The sequence below is a fragment of the Lepidochelys olivacea genome (genome assembly GCF_965140295.1).
Source record: "Lepidochelys olivacea isolate rLepOli2 genome assembly, chromosome: 1".
Taxonomy (NCBI): domain Eukaryota; kingdom Metazoa; phylum Chordata; order Testudines; family Cheloniidae; genus Lepidochelys; species Lepidochelys olivacea.
The window spans coordinates 340,664,507-340,686,456 of record NC_140411.1 but is presented as its reverse complement, the minus strand read 5'-3'; the positions used below and the strand labels follow the sequence as shown (position 1 = coordinate 340,686,456).

The 21,950-nt window shown below is 39.5% G+C and overlaps 1 protein-coding gene across 7 annotated transcripts in view; it reads right to left on the bottom strand.

Moving 5' to 3' along the window:
* USP6NL (USP6 N-terminal like) overlaps positions 1-21,950 on the bottom strand; it is a gene marked incomplete at its 5' end in the record, with an annotated part of 224,119 nt that overhangs the window by 174,184 nt on the left and 27,985 nt on the right. Inside the window, one exon of one of the 7 annotated variants that reach the window (XM_084617568.1) lies at positions 11,702-11,774. The exons of 5 other annotated variants lie outside the window; for them this stretch is intronic. In XM_084617568.1, coding sequence (XP_084473694.1) covers positions 11,702-11,774 — 73 coding nt within the window. Of the gene's footprint in view, positions 1-1,332; positions 1,402-11,701; positions 11,775-21,950 lie in introns of those variants that run through there. One more of the 7 variants, XM_084617574.1, reaches the window with a different exon arrangement.

The following is a 21,950-nucleotide window of genomic DNA, read 5'->3' as shown; positions in this document are numbered from 1 at the left end:
TCTGCTATGGCAGACTGAAGGAAAGGCTATTTAAGAGATATTGGTCTTGGCCAAACAAGCTCTCGGTTGGAGGCTAGCACTCCCAGCATTTTAGAAAACGTGGATAAAGATGGGTGGATGTGCAGACTATTTAGCGTCACTCTGTTAGTTAAAGAATCAGTCAATTCAATACCTGATATGGAAAGATTTTTAATAGGAATTTTCAATTTTGATAACTATTTTCTTTTCTAAGAAACAAAAAGATAAAAGAAGCCTATATATTTAAAAAAAAAAGTTTGCCTATTGCAGGGATCTAGCCAGCCAGCTGAGGTAGTAAAAGTACTGCAGTATTAATGACTAGTGCCAGCACCACAAAAGTAGACGAATTTCTGTTTCTCCAACAGATCAAATATGAAAAGGCAGGAAATATTGTGACTCCTGCACCACTTCTAGTGCCATAGGTAAATGTGCAGGGCATGCAGACAGGGAAGCAGATGTGACTCTACCGGTCTCCATGTATTTATTTCTGTTAATACCACAATATGCTAGGAGCTGTACAAACATAAGACATTCAAAAGCTTATATCTTAAAAAAGTATACAATTTGTTTAAAACCAAGAATGCACTCAGCACCATATAGTACAAAGAGTCCTTGATCTAAACGTCTTACAATCTTAAACAAACAGAGATAGAAAGACACATGACACACACATCTATCATCAGGCTGGAATTCAGAGTTCTCTCTGTTTAAAATGCCAATGAACAGGCAGCAGTCATGGCATCCAGAGTGCAATCCAGGATGAGTGATCATCACCTGACCTGTAGTCCTGAGTACCTCAAATGCTTTGCTGCTGTAACTCCCCACCTGAGACTATCATAGCCAGCATACCAACAAACAGGTAACACCCGAAGCCTCTGTGTAGTAGACAGCCCTGGTTCAGCAGCTCTGACCCCCGCCACCTATATACAACCCCACAACCTCACTCTGGCTTCCACCAGCCTTGTTTACAACCAGCAAGGTAACCCCCAACACACTGCTTTCCCAGATTTTCCCAAAACCATGTGCCCTGAAGTGTCCAGCCCTCACCGGGATCACTCAGAGAAATAATAAGGTTTGTTGCTCCTTTAAAAAGACAAAAGCACATTACAGCTTAACTTTACCGTGGTAAATATACCCTTCCCTTCAAACAGAACTGAGCTGGTTTATAATAAAAATAAAACAATTTTATTAAAAAAATATACATGGGATTTAGTGAGTTCAAGTATATGGAATGAAGACAGAGTTACAAGTAAAAACAGAACACATTTTTTAGTGACTAAGACTTGTAGTCTTTGTTCAAGGTAGCTATCTCACCAGTCTTTCTTCTTTCCAGCCATAGCTCACTCTCTCTCAGTCAGAATCTTCCACAAAGAACAAGCAGCTGGTTTCCCTGGTCTTCCTAGGTGAAAGATCTTTGCCTAAGCAGGTTTTTCCATCTATATTCACTTTCCAGAGACTTCAACTCCCCCTTGGTTGAAGGACCCACTTTGTCTGCTTGCAAGAGCTCTGTTCCTTTGTGTCCATCTACTAGTGGATACCAAAAATTCTGTCTTTGCTTATATCTTTCAAAGTTGAATTATCTTGTTTCAAGAGGGAGGATGACCTCATGCTGTTCTTTCCTTCCTCTGGTCTTCTCATCCCCCTGCTGATTTGAATGTAAAAGGGGCTTCCATTGTTTTTGGTCACACCTTCCTGAATTTTATTGGAGTCAGGTAGATACCTACCATTTTTGCCTTCGGGGAAAGCCTGTTTCTCCCTTTGTTAGGTCACAGGCTATAAAGCATAATAGCAGCGAGTATTCATAATTCCTCATAGAGTGTTAAAACATACATCATCCGATGAAGTGAGCTGTAGCTCACGAAAGCTCATGCTCAAATAAATTGGTTAGTCTCTAAGGTGCCACAAGTACTCCTTTTCTTATTTCAGGATGATATCACCAGTGTGTCATAAGCTTTCATAAAAAAGCTCCCTCAATATACTTTTATAATATAGTAATATTTGTATACAATCAGTTGATTCAATTGCTTATCACTTGAGATTCAACCTCACGTCTTTACAGACCAGCAAACCTTGCAATATATTCTTTAGAAAGTAAAACCCAGACCAGGCTTCATTCTCATCCTTTCATCATGCTGTCTCCTCCCCCACTTATAGTTTGATAGCTTTGTAAACAAAACTTCACTGTCTCTCCCTAACCCTGGGGTTGGTCAGAGAAGCAAACACATTCCTTTGTCTAGGACAGACCTGTCTACCAACTCCCCCAACATGCTTAGTTTAAACACACTTTAGTCCTAATTCCCGCATATATCCATAACCCAATATATACCCTGTACATATATCAAGCAAGAATATTAATGATTTGTGAGTTAATGGCTTTCCAGTGACGTTACAGGACACCTTTTAGATACAGATTATAACCCTAGTGAGTTGGGGTACACTGAACTGGTCAGGCCAGCTGAAACTCATTATTTGATACCAGTGAGCCCCTTGCCCTCTGGCACTGAGATGCTCTTAGGGTCACACCTCCACTCTCTTTTGCTGCAGGAAGGTTAGCCACTGGCTGACCTGAGACAGCAGGTCAGAGCCCTCTTTCCTGGACAGGGTGTCTGCCACAATACTTTCTTTCCCTTTTATATAGGGAAAAACCTGTTTTGTCTCCTTTGCCTGCTCACAGCCTCCAGGACTTAGAATCAGAGAGTATCCATCATTTCACCTACAGAGTTGTTACAAACATTTCAGTGACATAAATAACTCTTATCCATAACTCTTAATACAGACCCTGTAATGCAAGAATATTAATGACCAGGGAGATATTAGATTTTAAACTATATATTATGTGTCACCTTTTAAATAAATATCATGAAAAATGTATGAGGTCCAGTGAATATGTCAGGCCTGACTGGAGTTGCTGACACAGAGTAGTAAACCACAAATGGGCCTCTGTGTCACAGAGGGCTAACGGAAATCCATGCTACACAAAACACCAGTTTGGTTCAGTTTGCTCCTGCTAAATCTGCTTCAGTGACATAGTACCATGAAAATTCTTCTCCAATGACTGGACCAAAATCACATTCTCCAGTGTAAGAGCATATGATCACACACACACACTTTTCATCCCAAAAGGGTTGGCTGGTGCCTATCTTATGCCTCTCTCTCTACCAAAGATCACAGCAATTACAATACCAGAACTCTTTTATTCTTTAAATAGGGAGGAAGGGAACAAGATGATCTCAGAGACAGTGAGAAAAATTAAGATTTTACTGTGTTTGCAGAAGCAAGAATTTAAATTAAGTTCTCAAGTTAGTGTGTGTATTTAGATTTCAGAGTAACAGCCGTGTTAGTCTGTATTTGCAAAAAGAAAAGGAGTACTTGTGGCACCTTAGAGACTAACCATTTTATTTGAGCATGAGCTTTCGTGAGCTACAGCTCACTTCATCGGATGCATACCGTGGAAACTGCAGCAGACTTTATATACACACAGAGAATATGAAACAAAACATATTCTCTGTGTGTATATAAAGTCTGCTGCAGTTTCCACGGTATGCATCCGATGAAGTGAGCTGTAGCTCACGAAAGCTCATGCTCAAATAAAGTGGTTAGTCTCTAAGGTGCCACAAGTACTCCTTTTCTTTGTGTGTATTTAGACACTCATTTACATTTTTTACACATTTGAGTGCCAAGCTGTGATAGGAAGCCCAGAGAGCAACTTCATGTGCTATGCCTATCTCAAGCCAGTTCATTTGCTTTCTTTCATTGACCTCAAATTCACACACAAAACAGTTATTTCTTTTTCTCCGAATTTTTTTTGCTTTCATTGGTTAGATGTACATTTTAACGTAATGAAGTTGGCTGACCCAAGGGGCAAACAACGCAAAACAAACCAACCCTCTTTTTCAGACAATAACTGTTACTCCTGGGGGAATTCTGTGCCACCACGCATGTGCAGAATTCATGTCCCTGCAGATTCCCCCCACCCCTGTAGAAAATAGATTCTGCCAAAGAGGCACTGCAGTCACACCTTTTGCCCACCAAGGGCTGCTGTGGCACCAGAACAGAGAGCAGCCTGCTCACGGGCTGGAGTAGCCAGCCACGGTTAGGGAGGGGGCAATGGCTGCGTTCCTCACAGCACACAGACCCTGGGGCCAGGTGAGGAGGCACAGGATATGCAGGGGGGAACAGAGCGGGCCACAAAGGACTGCTGGTGGGTCAGACTGGGGCTCAGAAGGGCTGGTAGGGGGCATAGACTGGGGTGGGGGCACAGGAGTAGTGGGTTGACAGCACTGAGCCAGGGCTGGAGAGTGGGTGCAGGGACACATGAGGATGGGGGGTGGCTGAGTAGGGGGGAAGAGACGCATGGGGACAGGAGAGGAGGGTGCAGGGCCACAGAACAGAGGGTGGAGGACCACATGGGGATGGGGGAGTGAAGGGACACATGGGGACAGGGGAGATGTGCCTGACTGAACGGAAGAGGCTAGGAGTCAGCCAGGGTCTGCATGGGAGAGGCTCCCCAATTCCCTAACAATCCCTCCTCCCTTGCCAAAAAAAACATGGCTCCATATTTCTCCCACCCATACCCAACAGCCTGCCAGGTTCACTCCCAGGCTCCTTCCCAGCAATTACTTCCCTCTCCCTCAGCTTCGTTACCCCCGACTCCCCCAAGCCTTTGCACTGCTTCTAAGGGGTGTGGGAAATATGCTTCTGTATTGTAGCTTAAACGAATTATTACTCAAAGTTCTCTATTAATATGCCTAGTAAGGAATTTATTTGTCAAAGAGCTTTTCCTCAATCTTTTTTGTTGTTTGTACTCTTAAGGACATACCTACTGACAGGTATTTTGAAATAAAATTACCAAAATAATTGAACTGGCATGATTACATTGTGTTATTCTGACAAATAGCATAAGCAGAATTTTGCAGTTTTTAAATGTTGTGCACAGAACTTAATTTTTTGGCGCAGAATTCCCCCAGGAGTAAACTGTAGTTGACCAGCACTACTGCATACAAATTCACATTACCTCACTTTTCTAAAGTTTCATTAAAACCGAATCAAACTCAAAATATCTGAACTAATTTTGGTAAGCCACAGATAAATCCCTTGACATAACATCCAAGCATTTTGTTGATAATATAACCATACCTAATACTAAAAAACCAAAACAAACACATCTAGTCATTAATGACTAGATATTGCTAAGCAGTATTGAAACCTTTCCTAATCACTTCATCTGATGTCTAACAAGTGAGAAGGAAAGATACATGTATAAGCCATCCATTTTTAAAGGGCAATAAATTATTTGGATAAGGAATGCAGTAGGAATAGCACATTTACATTCTGTACAAGATAGCAGTATTGAAAGTCAGAGATACTGAATAGTAGCAAAAACTAACATTACTTGGCTTAAAACTGAACATGTTAGATAAAAGTCCCCTTAATAAGTTAGAACACTCATAAGTCATTTGTTCTCTAATAAGCATATTGTTTAATTATCCGAGAGATATATCAGTGTGGGGTGAAACTCCCCACAACATCTTGAACCTACATATTAAGCTAAGGGCACATATACAGTACAAGTACAACCATATCAGAGGATCCAATTACAACATGATTCAATCTGTAGTACAGACAGGCAGCCACTTCTTGCATAAGTTTCCTTGGGAAGAGGGGAGGAAATTTAAGGCAATAGAGAAAATCCCTACCTTAACAGTGTCATAAAATCACTAGTATCAGTGCAGAGCAGACTGAACCTCAGGTTTCAAGGTCTCATCCAAATATAAGATAGCATAAAAATTGAAGACAACAAAAAAAAGTTTTTTCTGAGAAGTGGGAGGGAATGGAGGAAAGTGACATTTTCTCAAGAAAAGCAGCAGTAAAAAAAGCAAGAGTAATATCAAGATATTTTTTAAATGACCCATTTCTTCAAAAGCCTATCTTAAGAGTTTCTTCCTTAAGAGTTTCTTCCTTTAACTATGAAGGGATTTCCTTATAAGAAGGGGAAGACTTAATGCTGAAATCCCTGTTAAAGGCAAAACCCTCAGTAGCTTTTGTATCAAAGAGGCTAGGCTGAATAGAGAGATTGAAATGCTGTGAAGACTAGTTTCTGCAGTTTTTCTGGTTCCCATGAAGGACTATGATTATGATACTTTGCTGTACCATCACTCAAAGTAACAAGAGAACTCCTACAGCAAGTGCCCATGGCATTTTACAAGAGAAAAACAAAAATCAAGCCATTCTATATCCTCCAAAAGAAGATAAACCAAAAAATGCTGCCAGTTTCCTGCCTCATTGATCATCAAGGCCAACAATGAAGAGCACAGCCCAGGCCCTACACTATTTGTGCATAAATTCAGGCAGAAGCTTCAAAAGTTATCACCTATATTACTGACAAATCAAAAACAGGTTATCCTGCCCAATCGATATCCCATTGTTCTAGGTGCAAGCTTTTGGAAATCCCCTAACCTTAGAATGGAAGATATTCATGGGCTTTCCCATACACTACCATGAATTCATTGCCTTTGGTATAGTCCTCTGCCTACTGATAAACAGTAGATTTTCATCTAAACAGCATTACCCTGAAGTTATGATCCAGTGCTGCTAAATGGACGGTGACCAAATCTATTGTTCCCCACTACAATCTATCAGAAGGCAGAAACAATTTTCTCTTAGCTATTAAGGCATCTATTACCTTGGTATGTTAAGCACCTTTGTAATTTTAAGAGTCAAGGTTTTAATTACCTGTGATTTCTAATCTACCAAAGTATTTCAGTGTTTCATCCCAATATCCTTGCTATTCTAACACTAAGATGATATATCTGCCAAATGTACAATTTTGTATGGCTGTTCTGTGATAAGGAACAAGAGAGCTAAGACGATTTTTTTTATTTTGACATAAGTTGAACCTCTAACTCCAGGAGTGAAAGACGCATTCATGAACACACCAGCCAAACGAAAGATTCTTATCTAACAGCACCTGTTCATTATACCCAGACAACTAAACTACTAAATTCTGGGGAAAACAACTGTATGCTTATCAACAATAGGTATTGTCAAAGTTTGACTCAGACTCGCAATTTATCAGACCACTCTGTTTTATTAGCAAAGCTGCTCTGCTAATACATTTAGAAGTGAGCCCCCCGAGTGGGGCTTGTGTCTTTTAATTTATACAGTTTTTTGGAGAACAAGTTACAGAGAAGTTACAGACAAAAGAAGAAAAAGATTTTAGTCACCACCCTTCGAGATCCCTGAGACCAGTCACGTATCTTCAATTACCTGCCACCCTTAACAATCTCCTTTAACAGCTTCCAGTTAACTTAACTAATTGCCCTTCACACCTTCCATTCTGATGCCTGCTTCTTAGACGTGCTGGCTCTATCTTAATTGCTTCTCCATTCAAAAGCTAACTGTCCCTACGTGTGCTCCCTCAGATACTTTGTAACATGTTTTGGCATGCCCTCTCATATACAATGTATCCAGCATGTCCCCTTAAACAACGTTATACTTATACAATGTTATACTTCCATAGTATTCTTATAGAATAGGTATACAACAATAGATATTGTAACAACACAGACCTCCTAAATGGCTGTTTCTATGCCAGTGCTCCTAAGCCTAAGCCACAGCTCATCACATCCTGTAAGTTCTAAGTAAGTTCTGCCCCAATCAAAGTTTCAGTACAAAAGCATTTGAAGCAGCAGCCACCGAGAAAATGAGTCCTGCAAGATTTTCAGTAAAACCATGGGAAGAAAATCCAGAAATCAATTTCAGAAGGCCTAAACCACTAGTGAATATATTTTGAGAACAGGTAAATGCCAGGGGCCAGACTCACTCTCCATTCAACACAGCTGGAATCATTGACAGAAATAAGCATAACACACCTTTTAGAATGGTGATTTAAGTGTTGAGGAATGTCTAGCTTTGAATTACAATAATTCTTGAGAGATTTTTGTCTAGGGTGTCTTAGCTTAAAGGCACTGACCCAGAGTCCATTAAAATCAATGGGAGCATATTAACTTCTATGTCTTCAGATCTGCCCTTTAATAATTAAAAGAATTTAAAGATTTCTGTAATAGATAAGAAAAAGCCCTAAGATTTTTAAAAAACTTAAAGTTTTTACAAATATCATTACCTTTAATATTTCTCTGAGTTTGAACAGTGAAAATTAACTAGCCTTTCACTTGTATTGTCTCATCCAGATACTGAGAATATTAATTGGCCTTCCATTAGCATAATGGTTTGGGGATGGCAGTAATGCAAAAGGAATAGTTCAATAACCTTTCCACTGGAATTTTTGAGAGTCATGAAAACACTTCTATTATATAAAATTTGTTTTTTTACAATACCTAGTTTGGCTTGAATTTAAACTGACAGCAGCCCTTTAAAGCAAAAATCAAATCTAGAATTTTTTTTAAAATTTATAAAACAAATGAAAATTATTGGTCATTAACTGTCATTTTGTTTATCAGCATTACATTTTTGACAATCCACTGTACATACTGTTTTTGCGAATAGCTAAATGGACAATGAACTCTATTATTCAGCAATAGCGAATATTAAATACAAAACACAGGTGTGGTTCCAGCCCTGCAAAAAATTATGTATGGAAATATTTTTACTCATATGTGTAAGTGTTTGCTGGATTTGGAGCTATATTGGTTAGTCCATTTCTTCAGTCACATTATCATGAGATCTTCTAAACTAAATCCAATTTGATTGGTTCCCTGGGTCATCTTAGGGTGAAAACAAGCTCAAGACTCTTTTTGACATGCAGTTAGAATAGACTGCTTTGGCAAATTGTTCAGCTAGCCTGTTAAATCCACAGTGCAACCAATAAAATTCTAAGTATGGGTGATAAAAGTTTTCTTTTAGCAAGCTTTCTGGAATCCTCCAGGAAATAATACACAGATCTGTTATTGGCTTTACTATAAACTCCTGTTTTCAAGTCTTGAAGCTATGGCTGTAAAAATGTGCTCTTGGCTAACATTTGCCATTCCAGGTCTCAGCCTGGATATAAGCTTTTTTTTTTTTTTTTTTTGGGGGGGGGGGGGGGGAATTAGTTTTAAAAAATACTGATTTATAGGTCATTAGCTTGTACATTTCAATGGGAAAGTAATGAATTTTTTAAAAGAACTATATACAATATGTGAATTCATTAATATATGTATTATACCATTTTATAATACCTCTGCCCTCACTGGGCCTGAATTAAAGAATATTTAAATGATGCATATTTTCACCTGACATCTGGAGTGCCCTCACCTGGCAAAGACCACTCTGTCATTCTGAACATCAGTTCTCTCTCAGAGAGTTTCTCCCCTCGACTCAGCACAGTGTAGACACCACATTAAGTTGACCGCAGCTACATCGACTCCAGCTACGTTTTCCATGTAGCTGGAGTTGCAAACTTAGGTCGACTTAACCCCATAGTGTAGACCTGCTCTTAGTGTCAGATATGGGACTAGCAGAGTCGTGACAGGATTTAGTCTCAGATTTTGAGAAATGTGATCTTAAAATTAAAAAAAAAAGTAAGATTTTTTTTGTAACAAATCATTTTGCTCATAACAAAACCAGCACTTTTTATTTATGGGAGAAGAGTATCCGTGAACCAGACTGACCTTTGCCATTTAACAGTGATTTGAAAACATCTATAAAAGCTTCACATATCTATCATGCCTCACTAAATCCACCACACATTCTAATACACTGGGCTTCCAAGCAACTCTTCCTCTACAAAATTTATTTTTCGATTTACTGAATACACTAACAAGAATGACTCATTCTATAGAATGTAGTCCTTCACATACACAAACTGTCCAAGGCTGAATTCAATTACAGCTTCAAGTGATATAAAACTGAATATTTATTCACACTGCTGTGTATTTAGCTCCTAACATTTTCCCATTTTTGATGATTTCTTCAGAATATTAGAAACTCAACCTTAAATAGTGTTATACACGTGTATAATGAAGTTAAAAAGTAACAGCTAGAACCTAGTTAGTCATTAGCAGCCTGTGAGCCTTGGCTATATGATGACCAAGATGTAGGAAGAACAAATTCACAGCCATTTAACAAGAGCTAGAAAAACAAAACTATGAAAATTAATTTGCATTCCCTCAGCTTTTTCCAGACATAGTCCAAAACAAATCTTGATTTCAATGCAAAGTGAAAATTTATATAATCACGTGGTTTTTGTTTTTTTTTTGGGGGGGGGTAGACTTCTGGGGGGATTAAACACAGTTAGTCCACTACTTCTGTAAATCAAACACTACTCCATAAATTGCCTGATCAACTAGCTATGCTCATATCAAACAATCCAGTTTATTTCCCCATCAGTGCATGTATATAAATTCCACTGTCATCAATGGAAGCTAAGCACAGAGATCAAAAGGGAGACTAGAATCTCTGCTCCTCAATCATTTTTTTAATTATAAATGGGTATTCATAAAATGATAAATCAAACTGACTGAAGAGTCCATCCAAAAAACTATTGTATAATATCATTGATCAGATTAAATTAGCCAAATTGCCACAAAATCAAATAAGATACACAAATAAGTTTAGGAAGTTCAATTTTATTCAATACCTGCACTCTTTGGGTAATGGGTGGCCCAATTCTGCACTCACATTGGTTTTACAATGATGTAGTTCCACTGACTTCTCTGGAGTTACTTTGGATTAATACTGGTGGTATGAGTGATTTAAAATCAGGTCACTGGCCTCTCAGAGCCTACTTGAGAAGGAGGCACACAAAACATGCAGACAAATCAAACACAGATGTTTACATAGTGAATGCCTTAAGGCAAATTACACACACTATGAAAAATACTCTCAGGAAGTGAATTTCTATAAAAGGCTTTTTTAAAACCCAGTTTTCATTGTTAAGGGTCCTTTCAAACAACACATTTGTTATCAAACATTCTTCTAAAAATATTTAAATAAACTGAAATAAACTAAACTAAAAATGGGAAATTTAATTTAAAAACTCCAGCATTTTAACAAGTTTCTGATCAGGTGTAACGTGACACTTTCTGCAAAAAATTTTATCACTTTAACCAAGAAATGTAGCAAATATTTGACACACTGAACAGTTTAACAAAAGCAATTAATATCAATTAATTTTAAACAGTGACAAAATGTTTCAGGTAAAGTTTGGCAACATTTGTTTGCAAGAGCCATTTAGGATTTTAAAGTTAGAAATATTCCATATTTGTGTTGCTGTTTAGGGGTTTAAAATGGGTTACTATCTCATTTCAATCAGTATTGATTAAGTCTTTTTTTATTCTTACTCCAATTTAAAATACTTAAATTCAAAAAAGCGATTCTGATCAGATTACACAGAACTTTTCACAGTCTCAGATATGTGCACAAGGCAAATATTTCTAGTACAGAAAGAGAAGGAAATGGTCCTTATGAAAAAGTAGTAGTTACAAATACCGAAATAAACTCTATTTTTAGCACAATAAATCTGATTAGGATTCGTTTTAGAACAGCTGCAGTTGCAAACAACAATGGGTTTAATGTAGTTCAAAGCCAACTACAATAAACGAATGTCAGAGTGCAACAATATACAACCTTATAATAAGGGTTGGCTATACATTTCAAATAATTATACGAGAACCAACCTGGGAGATAATCCTAATTGATAAACTGCTTAAAGGGCTAAGAATTAATATTTCAATGCTGCTCCTACCTTTCTTCACAGCATCTGTTCTACGTCTTGCTGGCAACACAAGCTCCTTCACAATCTGTAACACCTGAATCATTACTGGTTAGCAAGATCAAGGACACCAGCTGCTTCTCTAGATTTCCAACAGGTTTCATCACTGCAGATCATTACATATCTGTCTTCAGTGAGCTCAAACAAAACTGATGCAGGAGCAATTCTGTTACCTTTCAGAAAAAAAATTTCTGCATGACAACTATACAGTCTGAGGAGAGGGATTTAAAGTGGCTTCTACATATGGAGACAAAATCAGTCCCTCAAGGACCGCCAATTGTATTAGCATAAGGCATTTTAAATTAGTTACATATTAAAGGCTGTATGAACCTTTTCAATTAATAAAGTTTAAAGAAAATACTTCTCCAAAAAACTGAAGGGAAAAAAACAGCTAAAATTCCTTGAAATCAAAAGTTGACAGATGCAACATAATCCCTCAGGCACATCATCCAAAAAAGCATATTTCAGTGCATTTTTTTTTTAGCAAAACATTTAAAGAAAACTCTTGGTTCAAAGAAATCTGAAAATATAGTAATGAAGAAAAATGAAATCTGTTCTCAGATCTACTAATGAAACTAAAAATCTAGCTTACTAAACTCCAAGTTCCCAGCAATGCCAAAACCATCAAGCAAATTCTCAAGCACCTGCTAAAAAGACCCCTTTGGTTCCTTTCCCTACCCTCCTTCACACACAACACACACACACCCCTCTCTGACATTATTATACAATATCACTATAATTCTTATACATTATGCTGCACACTAGAAATCCTAGGTGTATTTCAAACATTCTTTTCTTTCACCGCCAGAGGCACAGAGAACAGAGTTTCAACTAAAGTATTAAAATTACCTGACAGAAGCAATGATAACAGCTGAATTGCAACAAATGCACAATTAATTTTTAATACCGTTTTGCAAACTGTACACTGATCATTCAGAAATCTTTTCTGTCAAAGTAATCCACAAGCTAACAAAAGGTGAAGGGAAAATCATTTTTATAAAAGGTGCATAAAATGATTGATAGCCAGCTCTTTCTACGTGAATGTTTTTAAAAACTGAAATCCTATGAAGAATCATGTGGCCTGGACTACACACAGAGAACAGTTTAGGAAGCCAACTACATATTCCAGGAAAACCATAACATTAAAACAAACCACAGGCTACAACCAAGGCACAGCAAGACCAGTGCTCTGGCCTTTAGACCTTTTGTTCCTGAACACACTGCATGGCTCAAGTTTTGGAGGAGGAGGTAGGTCAGCTCTTTCCACTTTCTAGCTACAGAGTAAAAACGTCTGTGATTTTAACTATGCTGACACATTTCTGTGCATCTCTCTCTCTCTCTCTCTCTCTCACACACACACACACACAATGCATGAGAAACTACATTTATCACATACAACTCATCAACTAATCCATCCCCACCATAAATTACAGCATTCCGAACAGCCATCATACCTGGTTTAAACAAAGCACAATCAAGAATTTCAGTCAGACAACTTGTCAAAGAAATACTTTCTTCCCCTTACACCATAAATAATCAAGTGCTAGATCAATAGGAAGTTTAGAAACCACTACCGTGCAATTTATTCCTGTTCAAAAAATGTGCTTTATCCTATTAGAAGAACAGGAATCCCCCTTTCTAACCTTGGTACATCCCCTAAGACTTCTGGGTTTATAATAGTGACTTTACTGTGTAGAGAAAAGCCATTTTAGTTCTAATTAAAGGATTTTAAAATTTTGTTGTAATTTCTCTATCCCTGAGATGCCTGTACAGTTGGACACAGGATAGTAAGGCAGGAAATGAAAATGATAATTCCAAAGGGGAGCAAAAATACAACTCTAGACTAATTACTAAGAAAGTTAATTTAAATTAAGCAACCTATTGAATTCATGACTGTGTGGTACAGAGGCTTTTTTTTATTAGCACTTGTTTAGACTGACCTCACCTCACAAGGGGGCATTGTCTGGCTTGTTGGAAAAGGTGTGTGCCCCTTTAAGGGCTTGAGAGCCAGGGCGTTACTTTCGACTGCAACAGCAGACCAGAACAATGAGAGGACACTGACCCCAGGTGACTGAAAGCGGGGGAGGGGGAGATTATCTAGTAGTGTTGCCAACCCTTCAAGTTTCACCGGGAGTCTCCTGGAATCGGGCTCCATCTCCCAGAGGCTACTGAAGCCAATCAGAGATTTTAGGCCGCTAAAAGTCCGGTCGGCGGTGCAGCAAGGTTAAGGCAGGCTCCCTCCCTGTCTCCGTGCTGCTCCTGAAAGCAGCCAGCATGTCCAGCAGCGGCTCTTAGGAGGAGATGTGGGGGGGGGGGGTGTCTCTGTGCGTTGGCCCAACCCCGAGTGCCGACTCCACAGCTCCCGTTGGCCGGAAACAGGGAAAGCAAAGCCACAGTGAAAAGTTGATTTCCAAGTTTATTGTTCACAGAACAGAATGCTATAAATTATTCTTACACTGCCCAAAAGCTAAGGTCAAGACTCTTCATAGAAAAAGATAAAAGCATTTTCTCCAAAGAACTTACAACTTAAGTTTGAGGTGGGATAACAAGTAAGGATAAAGAAAAAGTAGGGAAGGAGTAAGGTAGAATCAGGGTTCCAATAAGACCACACTGTTACCCAGTTAAGCATGAGCATATCTTGAGGATTCTGTTAAAAGAATTTTTTAATTAAAGAGGACTATCTCACTTCCACAAAAGCGAGTTCTTGGAGTGTGTGAATAAGGAGAGTATGGTGGCCTTTGTAAAAGCAACTCACAGAATAGGTGAAGAAGAGGCTGCACTCCATGCTTAGAATAGCAACTGCTGTTGTATAAGAGGTAGTTTCATAGGAGTTATATTCTCCCTGTGCCAACGGGGGAAAAAGCTAGAGAATGTCCCCAAGCCCTTCCATGGCTCTGGGGTAACACCCAGGAAAGGGTTATAGAACTTTACTAAATGTAGGAGTGATGCTGTTTCCTCTTCCTGTTGGTAATAAGGCAGAGAAATGCAGAATGACCAAGCTCTTAGTTGTCTGGCAGTTTTGGTGGGGCTACAAAGGGAATGTAAAAAGATACACAAGAGGGGAAGGAGGGGGAGGGAAGCCTTTAGAAAGACTGCTCTCCAATTCCCATGTTCTTCAGTAAGCCCCTGCCTCAATGCTCCAGGTGGCAATCGAGCCATGCCATGGAGTGAAACCAAAGATAGTTGCTGCATGCTCCCAGTGTTGAAGCAAGATGCACCAGAACTTCAGGATCAGGGAGAACGAGGTCACCTGCACTGATCTCCTTCAGCATTCAATAACCTGCATTGTGTTTCCCCTTCCTACTCTTAGTGAGGTTCTACTGTAGAAAGTAAAGAATTCTAAGTATTAAAGTGGCCTTGGGAATCTAAACAAGTTCATCTGAACATCCTGTTTGCCAAAAGCATAAAAAGAGTGACGAAACCAGCATGAGTCGGAAGCAAAGGCAGATTGTTATTCATGATAAACAATGTAATGAATAATTTAGGAATACTCACTCACACATTGCAGTATTAGACACCAGTTTTACTGGCTGCTACTTTCCCTGTCAAAAAAAAAAAAAAAGTGTTGCACAAGGACTCCAGCTTCTAAAGAAACAGACAGGTTTCCCTGGGCTTCATGTCAGTCCTACTGATCTCTCCCCCCATCCCCAAAAATTAACGAGACAGTAGTCAGTCTCCTTTTACTCTTGAATGGTTACAGAGCAATAGTTTAAGTTTGTTTTCTCATCTTCAAATCATCGGCCACTGATAGTTTTCTTAGAAATATGCATTCGATACAGATGTGGCTTTTCATGACATATAATCTTTAAAAAAAAATAATTACCTACAGTGATTCACCTACAGCTGGCCACGAACAGCCTGCAGGAATTCTGAACATTATGGAAGACTGATTCAGTATTGACACACAAGGGAAATTAAGTGCACCTTATATAATTCCACTACATACAAATATTTAAAATCAAACAGATTCTGTTCAAAGAAACATGCTCAATTTTAAATTAGTGTTAATGCATTTAATAGAACTTGGTGTGGTAAGAAATCAGCACTAATACCTGTCAAGCTGACTATGGAATATACACCTGTTAAAGTAGACTATAGCAACTTATATGGAATAATGAAGAAGGCTTGAAGATTTAAGTGCAGGGTAGTAATGTTCTGAAACCAGTTGTTATATACAGAAAGTTAACTGATGTTGGATTTTATGGATCACTATGATCAGCTCTTAACAATCCTTCACCAAACAGAAAGAATGACCTCCATTCTGATTAGTCAGTTCTCATCACTCAAGATCAAAAATGCCTCCTTTAACATAATTACAATTAGTTGTTCTTTGAAAACAGCTTTTTATGAAATGTACTGCCAGGAGGCATTACATTTACAGCACAAAGGGAGCCAAGAAACTATTCTTCAAACCTATGGCTCAATAGAAATCTGTCAGAAATGCTTGCAAAGTCAGCTTCTTAAGTTTGAGGAAATCCCAGCAATGTTTTCTCCCTATCTTTCCTTCCAATATTTAGTCTGGAAAGTTTTTTAAATGCTCATGGCATTCTATCTAGGTTTTTAAAAAGCCATCAAGCATCAGCCAGCATTACATCTACCCAAAAAAGCATGAGTTTGTTGTGCCCTCATTTAAAGAAAGGAAGATGTACATGCTACTAAAGAAAAAATGCTTAAGGGAATGCAAACAAGGAACAATAAAACTCCACGCATTTTCTAGATGTAATTTAATCATAGCCACTCTGTTTCCAATTTTAAATAAATCAAGCCTTCCTAGGAATTGAACTGCATTCTGACTCTACTAGGCAGCTCAGTAATGAGCAACCATCTTAGTTTTCAGAGATTAAAAAAAAACAAAATTCTCCAATAAAAAGGATAAAAATCCATCTTTTTCCACGATTAAAATGAAATGCTGAACTTTAGTTTCCATAGCCACAAAATATATAGGTTTCAGTTGAACACATTTTACTGGTATTTTATAAAATTACATATATAATTTTTAAGCCGACAGCAGGAGCCCTGCCCATTCTCCTCATTATCTGATCTGGCCCCAGTCCTGATTAAACTGGATAATTGGGGTTCCACTGTATGTTTTTTTTTCCCCCACAAACTGTAAAAACTGAAGATTCTCTGTAAAAACATGAATTCCATGTTCTTCTGTGGCAAACAAATTTCAACACACAGATATATCTATGCAGACTTCTTCACCAACATTAGGGTAACCAAGACGTCCCGATTTTAAAGGGACAGTCCTGATTTTGGGGGCTCTCTCTTACATAGGTACCTATTACCCCCCACCACTGTCCTGATTTTTTACACTTGCTATCTGGTCACCCTAACCAACATAATACAGATCTTAAAATGGGAGTTGTATATGGCCTTGTTGCCACATACAAGAACTCAAAACGTGGTGTCCAAATATGTTCAAAATTAATCAGCCTTAGCATCCTGACAAAGCCAAAGATATAAAAAGAGCTACCAACCATAAAGGACAGGGAGACAGTTAAATACCACATACAGCAATACGGGGAATATACCTACTACAGATCATCTAGAGCAGTGGCTCTCAACCTTTCCAGACTACTGTACCCCTTTTAGGAGTCCAATTTGTCTTGCGTACCCCCAAATTTCACCTCACTTAAAAACTACTTGCTTACACAATCAGGCATAAAAATGCAGAAGTATCAAAGTACACTACTACCGAAAAAGTGCTTACTTTCTCATTTTTATCATATAATTATAAAATATTATACTTAAGTTCGGTGTACAGTATATAGAGCTGTATAAACAAGTCATTGTCTGTCATGAAATTTTAGCTTGTACTGACTTCACTAGACTGCTTTTTATGTAACCTGTTGTAAAACTAGGCAAACATCTAGATGAGTAGATGTACCCCTTGGAAAACCTCTGCTTACCCCCAGGGGTACACGTACCTCTGGTTGAGAACCACTGATCTAGCGGTCTAATCCTTGCCACCGAAATCAGTAACAGATGGATCAAGCCTGTGTCTTGTCATTACCACCTAAAGAAGCGGGTAAGTATGATCAGGGATAAAATGACACAGTAACAAAGAATATCTTTAAGGTCTGTACTACAGTATTTGGTTAGTTCTGCAATTGTTGGTGCCAAGACTTATGTTTATATATTTATCATAGAAGACTAGCCACTTGCATCTTTTTATTAGTAGTAGTTAGGGCTAGCTTCCTTCATGACTGAAATGAGCATTTGGTTCTAAAGGCTACAATTTATAAAATTACACATGACAGCATCTAGCCAATTCCACATGGATTCTAACCAGTCCCAGTAAGAAAATTTTTTGCTCAGAAATTGAAACAAAACTCTTACCAGAAATAACTATTCTTCCACTTGCAGGCAAATTTTCACCCATTGACATTTTGGACTTTAAACATTTCTTAATTTATAGGCATAAGTAAAACACATGATTTTGGAACAGGCCCTTTGTAGATATGTGACTTACAAACAGTGAGATATTGATGAGGCATCTGCATAGTAATTTGGGAAGAAAGATTAAACTCCCTTCACCAAAAATAGTTGTTCAGTATACTGTATCAGTATCTGAATTTTGCCAAGTTAATAAAATACTAAAAACAAGTGAAGTATCGTGAGGGACTTTTGTTTCAGAATAGTCATCTCTGACTTCAGCTATCGGATTTATTCTTCAAAAGTCTCAAAACACATAGGCCCTAAAAGCACCTTTAAAATAGGCAATACATCATGACTTAAGTTAATATTAACAACATCTGTAAAATAGGTTATCTACCCTTTCTCACTAATATTTTGAATTAATTCTTTAGTCTCTGAACTAAAGTCTACACTTAAAATTTAATGAATGTAAATAGTCTACTATAGCTAGAATGTTATTAATATGGAACACTAGGATTCTGCCAAATACCTCCCATAAATCTCCAAAACCTAATGAGACTCAGACACTTATTGCAGCACTGTGCAAGTGAACTGTGTGGAGAAGAGGATCACGAGAGAGATGAAAGGGAAAAGAATCTACTTTCCTGAAGAGATCATAGCGGCAATTGTGGTACCATATGCTAGGAAACTGCTTGCATCTTGTGAAATGTTCCAGTTTAAAATCCAAGGCATAGATTGAAATACTTTAAAAGGGCTCAATTTTCAGAGACTAGGTTCTCATACTTTCTGCAAGTCAGGCCCCCTTTAAAAGTGCCTCAAGTTAGAAACTCAAAAACTGAGATTCTAAAAATCACTTAACACTTTTGAAAAATTAGGCTCAGAAGCAAAAGGGTTGGAAGTTTTATTTTATAAAGTTTATTAGGTTACAAAAATACAGAAGACCAAAAACGGGCTATGAATCAGTGTTTCAGTTCTTGGATAAAGTCTTTTTTCAGAAGTAAGATACTTTTTTTCTTTTTGCTAGTTCTCACTTTAAAAGGAGACCTGCAAAGCAGAAAAAAAAAGTGTGCACCCCCTTTTTCTAATTTAGAATGTACAGGGGCATGAAAATTCTCTTTCAGAAAAGTCTGATTTTTTTTGTGTATTTTTTTAAATACACACTACAAATTCCAGACTTCTCTACTGTTTTTTCCTGGAAGACTCTGGCCATGTCTGCATTTCAGAACTGGAGGAAGTCATAAGGTGAAATCCTGACCCCACTAAGTCCATGGGAATTTTGCCACAGACTTCATTGGGGCCAGCAGTCATCCATAATGTACACAAACTTCCAACCAGGAACATAAGAATGACGGGGACGGGAAGAGAGCATACAAGAAGCCAGCTAATATGGATGGTTACATTAAGCAGTAGTCATGAATAATTTTTTTAAGCTTTGAAATAACTATCGAACTGTGCACATAGGTATCAAGTGGTATTATTGCCGTTACTCATGTACTCCTCCCTCACTTCCCTCCTAGGCCTTTTCTACATTAGCTATAACCCTTATTCTATGAGCCAGGCTAGACAAACTCCTGTGCCCCTGTAGAGACGCAATGAAGTCAATGGGGTTCTCCCAGATGGATCATCTTTCAAGATCAGGGCCTAAACTACTACCGGCTGATAATGGATGCCAGCCACTGGTGCAGTCGAACACAGTTTAGCTCCAAGCACAGCCAAGGACTGACTGTATTTGGCATAATTTCAGAAGCCAGGTTTAAACCACATATTAAAATATACATCAGAAAAAATGACAGATACAGCTTTTGAAAGCAATCTTGTAGGGTACTCTATCCTGCATTTTTTCTGACAGGGATCTGTTTTACACTAATAGTCCCTTCCACCAAAATGCATGAGTTGTGCAGTTTTTGGGTACAGTTTTATGGTAACTGAACCAGTCACATGCAAAACGTTTCATCCAATTTAAGCATGTAAATAAATGAGTTCAAGTACCTGCAACAATCTTAGGACTTGGCTACACTTGCGAATTACAGCGCATTAAAGGAGCCCCAGGTGCACTAGCTCACTACCCGTCCATACTGGCAAGGCACGTAGAGTGCACTGACTCCGCGGCTGGTCCGCTCCTGGTACTCCACCTCGGCGAGTGGAATAATGTTTTGTGCACCCCCACTGGAGCGCCATGGCACCAGTGTGGACGCCCTGGTCTATTAGTGCGCTCTGATCAGCCTCCAGAAGTGTCCCACAATGCCTGTTCTAGCCACTCTGGTCATCACTTTGAACGCAACTGCCCTCCCTCAGGTGACCAACCATCAGACCCGCCTTTAAATTCTCTGGGGATTTTGAAAATCCCCTTCCTGTTTGCTCAGCGAGGCGTGGAGCGCTCTCAGCAAATCTTTCCAGGTGACCATGCCTCCACATGCCAGGCAATTCCCAGTATGGAGCAATGGTGAGGTGCTGGACCACATCAGTGTTTCGGGGGGAGGAAGCTGGACCACATCAGTGTTTAAAGGGGAGGAAGCTGTCCAGTCCCAGCTGCGATCCAGCCATAGGAATTACGATACCTTTGGGCAGATATCAAGGGACATGATGGAAAGGGGCCATGACCAGGACACGCTGTAGGGCAGGATTAAAGTGAAGGAGCTATGGAATGCCTACCACAAAGCCTGCAAGGAAAACAGCCACTTTGGTGCTGCCCCTGCAACCTGCTGTTTCTACAAAGAGCTGGATGCAATACTTGGGGCCGACCCCACCTCCACTCCGAGTACCACCATGGACACTTCAGAGCCCAGTTCAACAACGCAGGATGAAGAGGAGCAGCAGCAAAGCGGGAGTGAGGGTGCTGAGGTGGAAGAAGACACCCCGGAATCCCTAGAGGCATGCAGCCAGGAGCTGTTCTCAAGCCAGGAGAAAAGTAGCCAGTCGCAGCGGCCAATGCTTGGGGAAGGACAACACCAGAGGAGGTTCCCGGTAAGCGGCTTTTATTTTGGGAAGGAAGTTATTCGGTGCGGGATCTTGGGGTGAGGAGGGTTAGGGCTGCATGCATGCCTAGATGCAGAATAGGGCATTGATGTGCTCTCTCACATCATGATAATCGGCATCAGTGATCTCTTCAAAGGTCTCATCCAGAACTTGGGCAATATGCTTGTGCAGGTTTCTCGGGAGAGCCACTATGTTCCTTGTCCCAGTAAGGCTAACTTGTCCACACCACTGTGCCGTGAGGGGCGGGGGGACCATTGCTCCACACAGGCAAGCTGCAAATGGGCCAGGGCGGAATCCGCATTGAAGTAGAAGACCCTCCCTTGCTTCCCAGGTCACCCTCAGCAGCAAGATATCTTCCAGGACGAACTCCTGGGGAAAATGTGGGGACCGTGTTCAGGATGGAGGCCTCCTACAGCTGTTGGCTCTCCCCAAGGCACAGAAACCCAGAGGACAGTACAGCCGTGAAACAATCAGTCACGCTTGACCCTGTGCTTACCCACCATTTTCGGACTCCCATGGGTTATGTGCGCTCACTTTAGGACGGGCAAATTATGCTATTGCGTAGACTGTGCTTGCCCTTAAATACGGAAGAATCATTGCTCTGTCTGGTGTGAACAATGCTGCCTCTGTTAAGTGTTGCATTTTGGCTTTACAGATGCAACCTTGAGCTCGCAGCCGTCCGCGTTATCACCAGCTGAAAGACTCCAAAGAGTCAGAAAGAGGCCATGTAGAAGCAAGGAAGACATGATGCATGAAGTAATGCAGCATTCAAGTAATGAAAATCGAAAAGTGCAGAAGTGGCGGGACAGTGAAAGGAGGATCCGCCAGCAGAATGAGGAGCGCCGACAGAAAAGCGCAGTGCTCT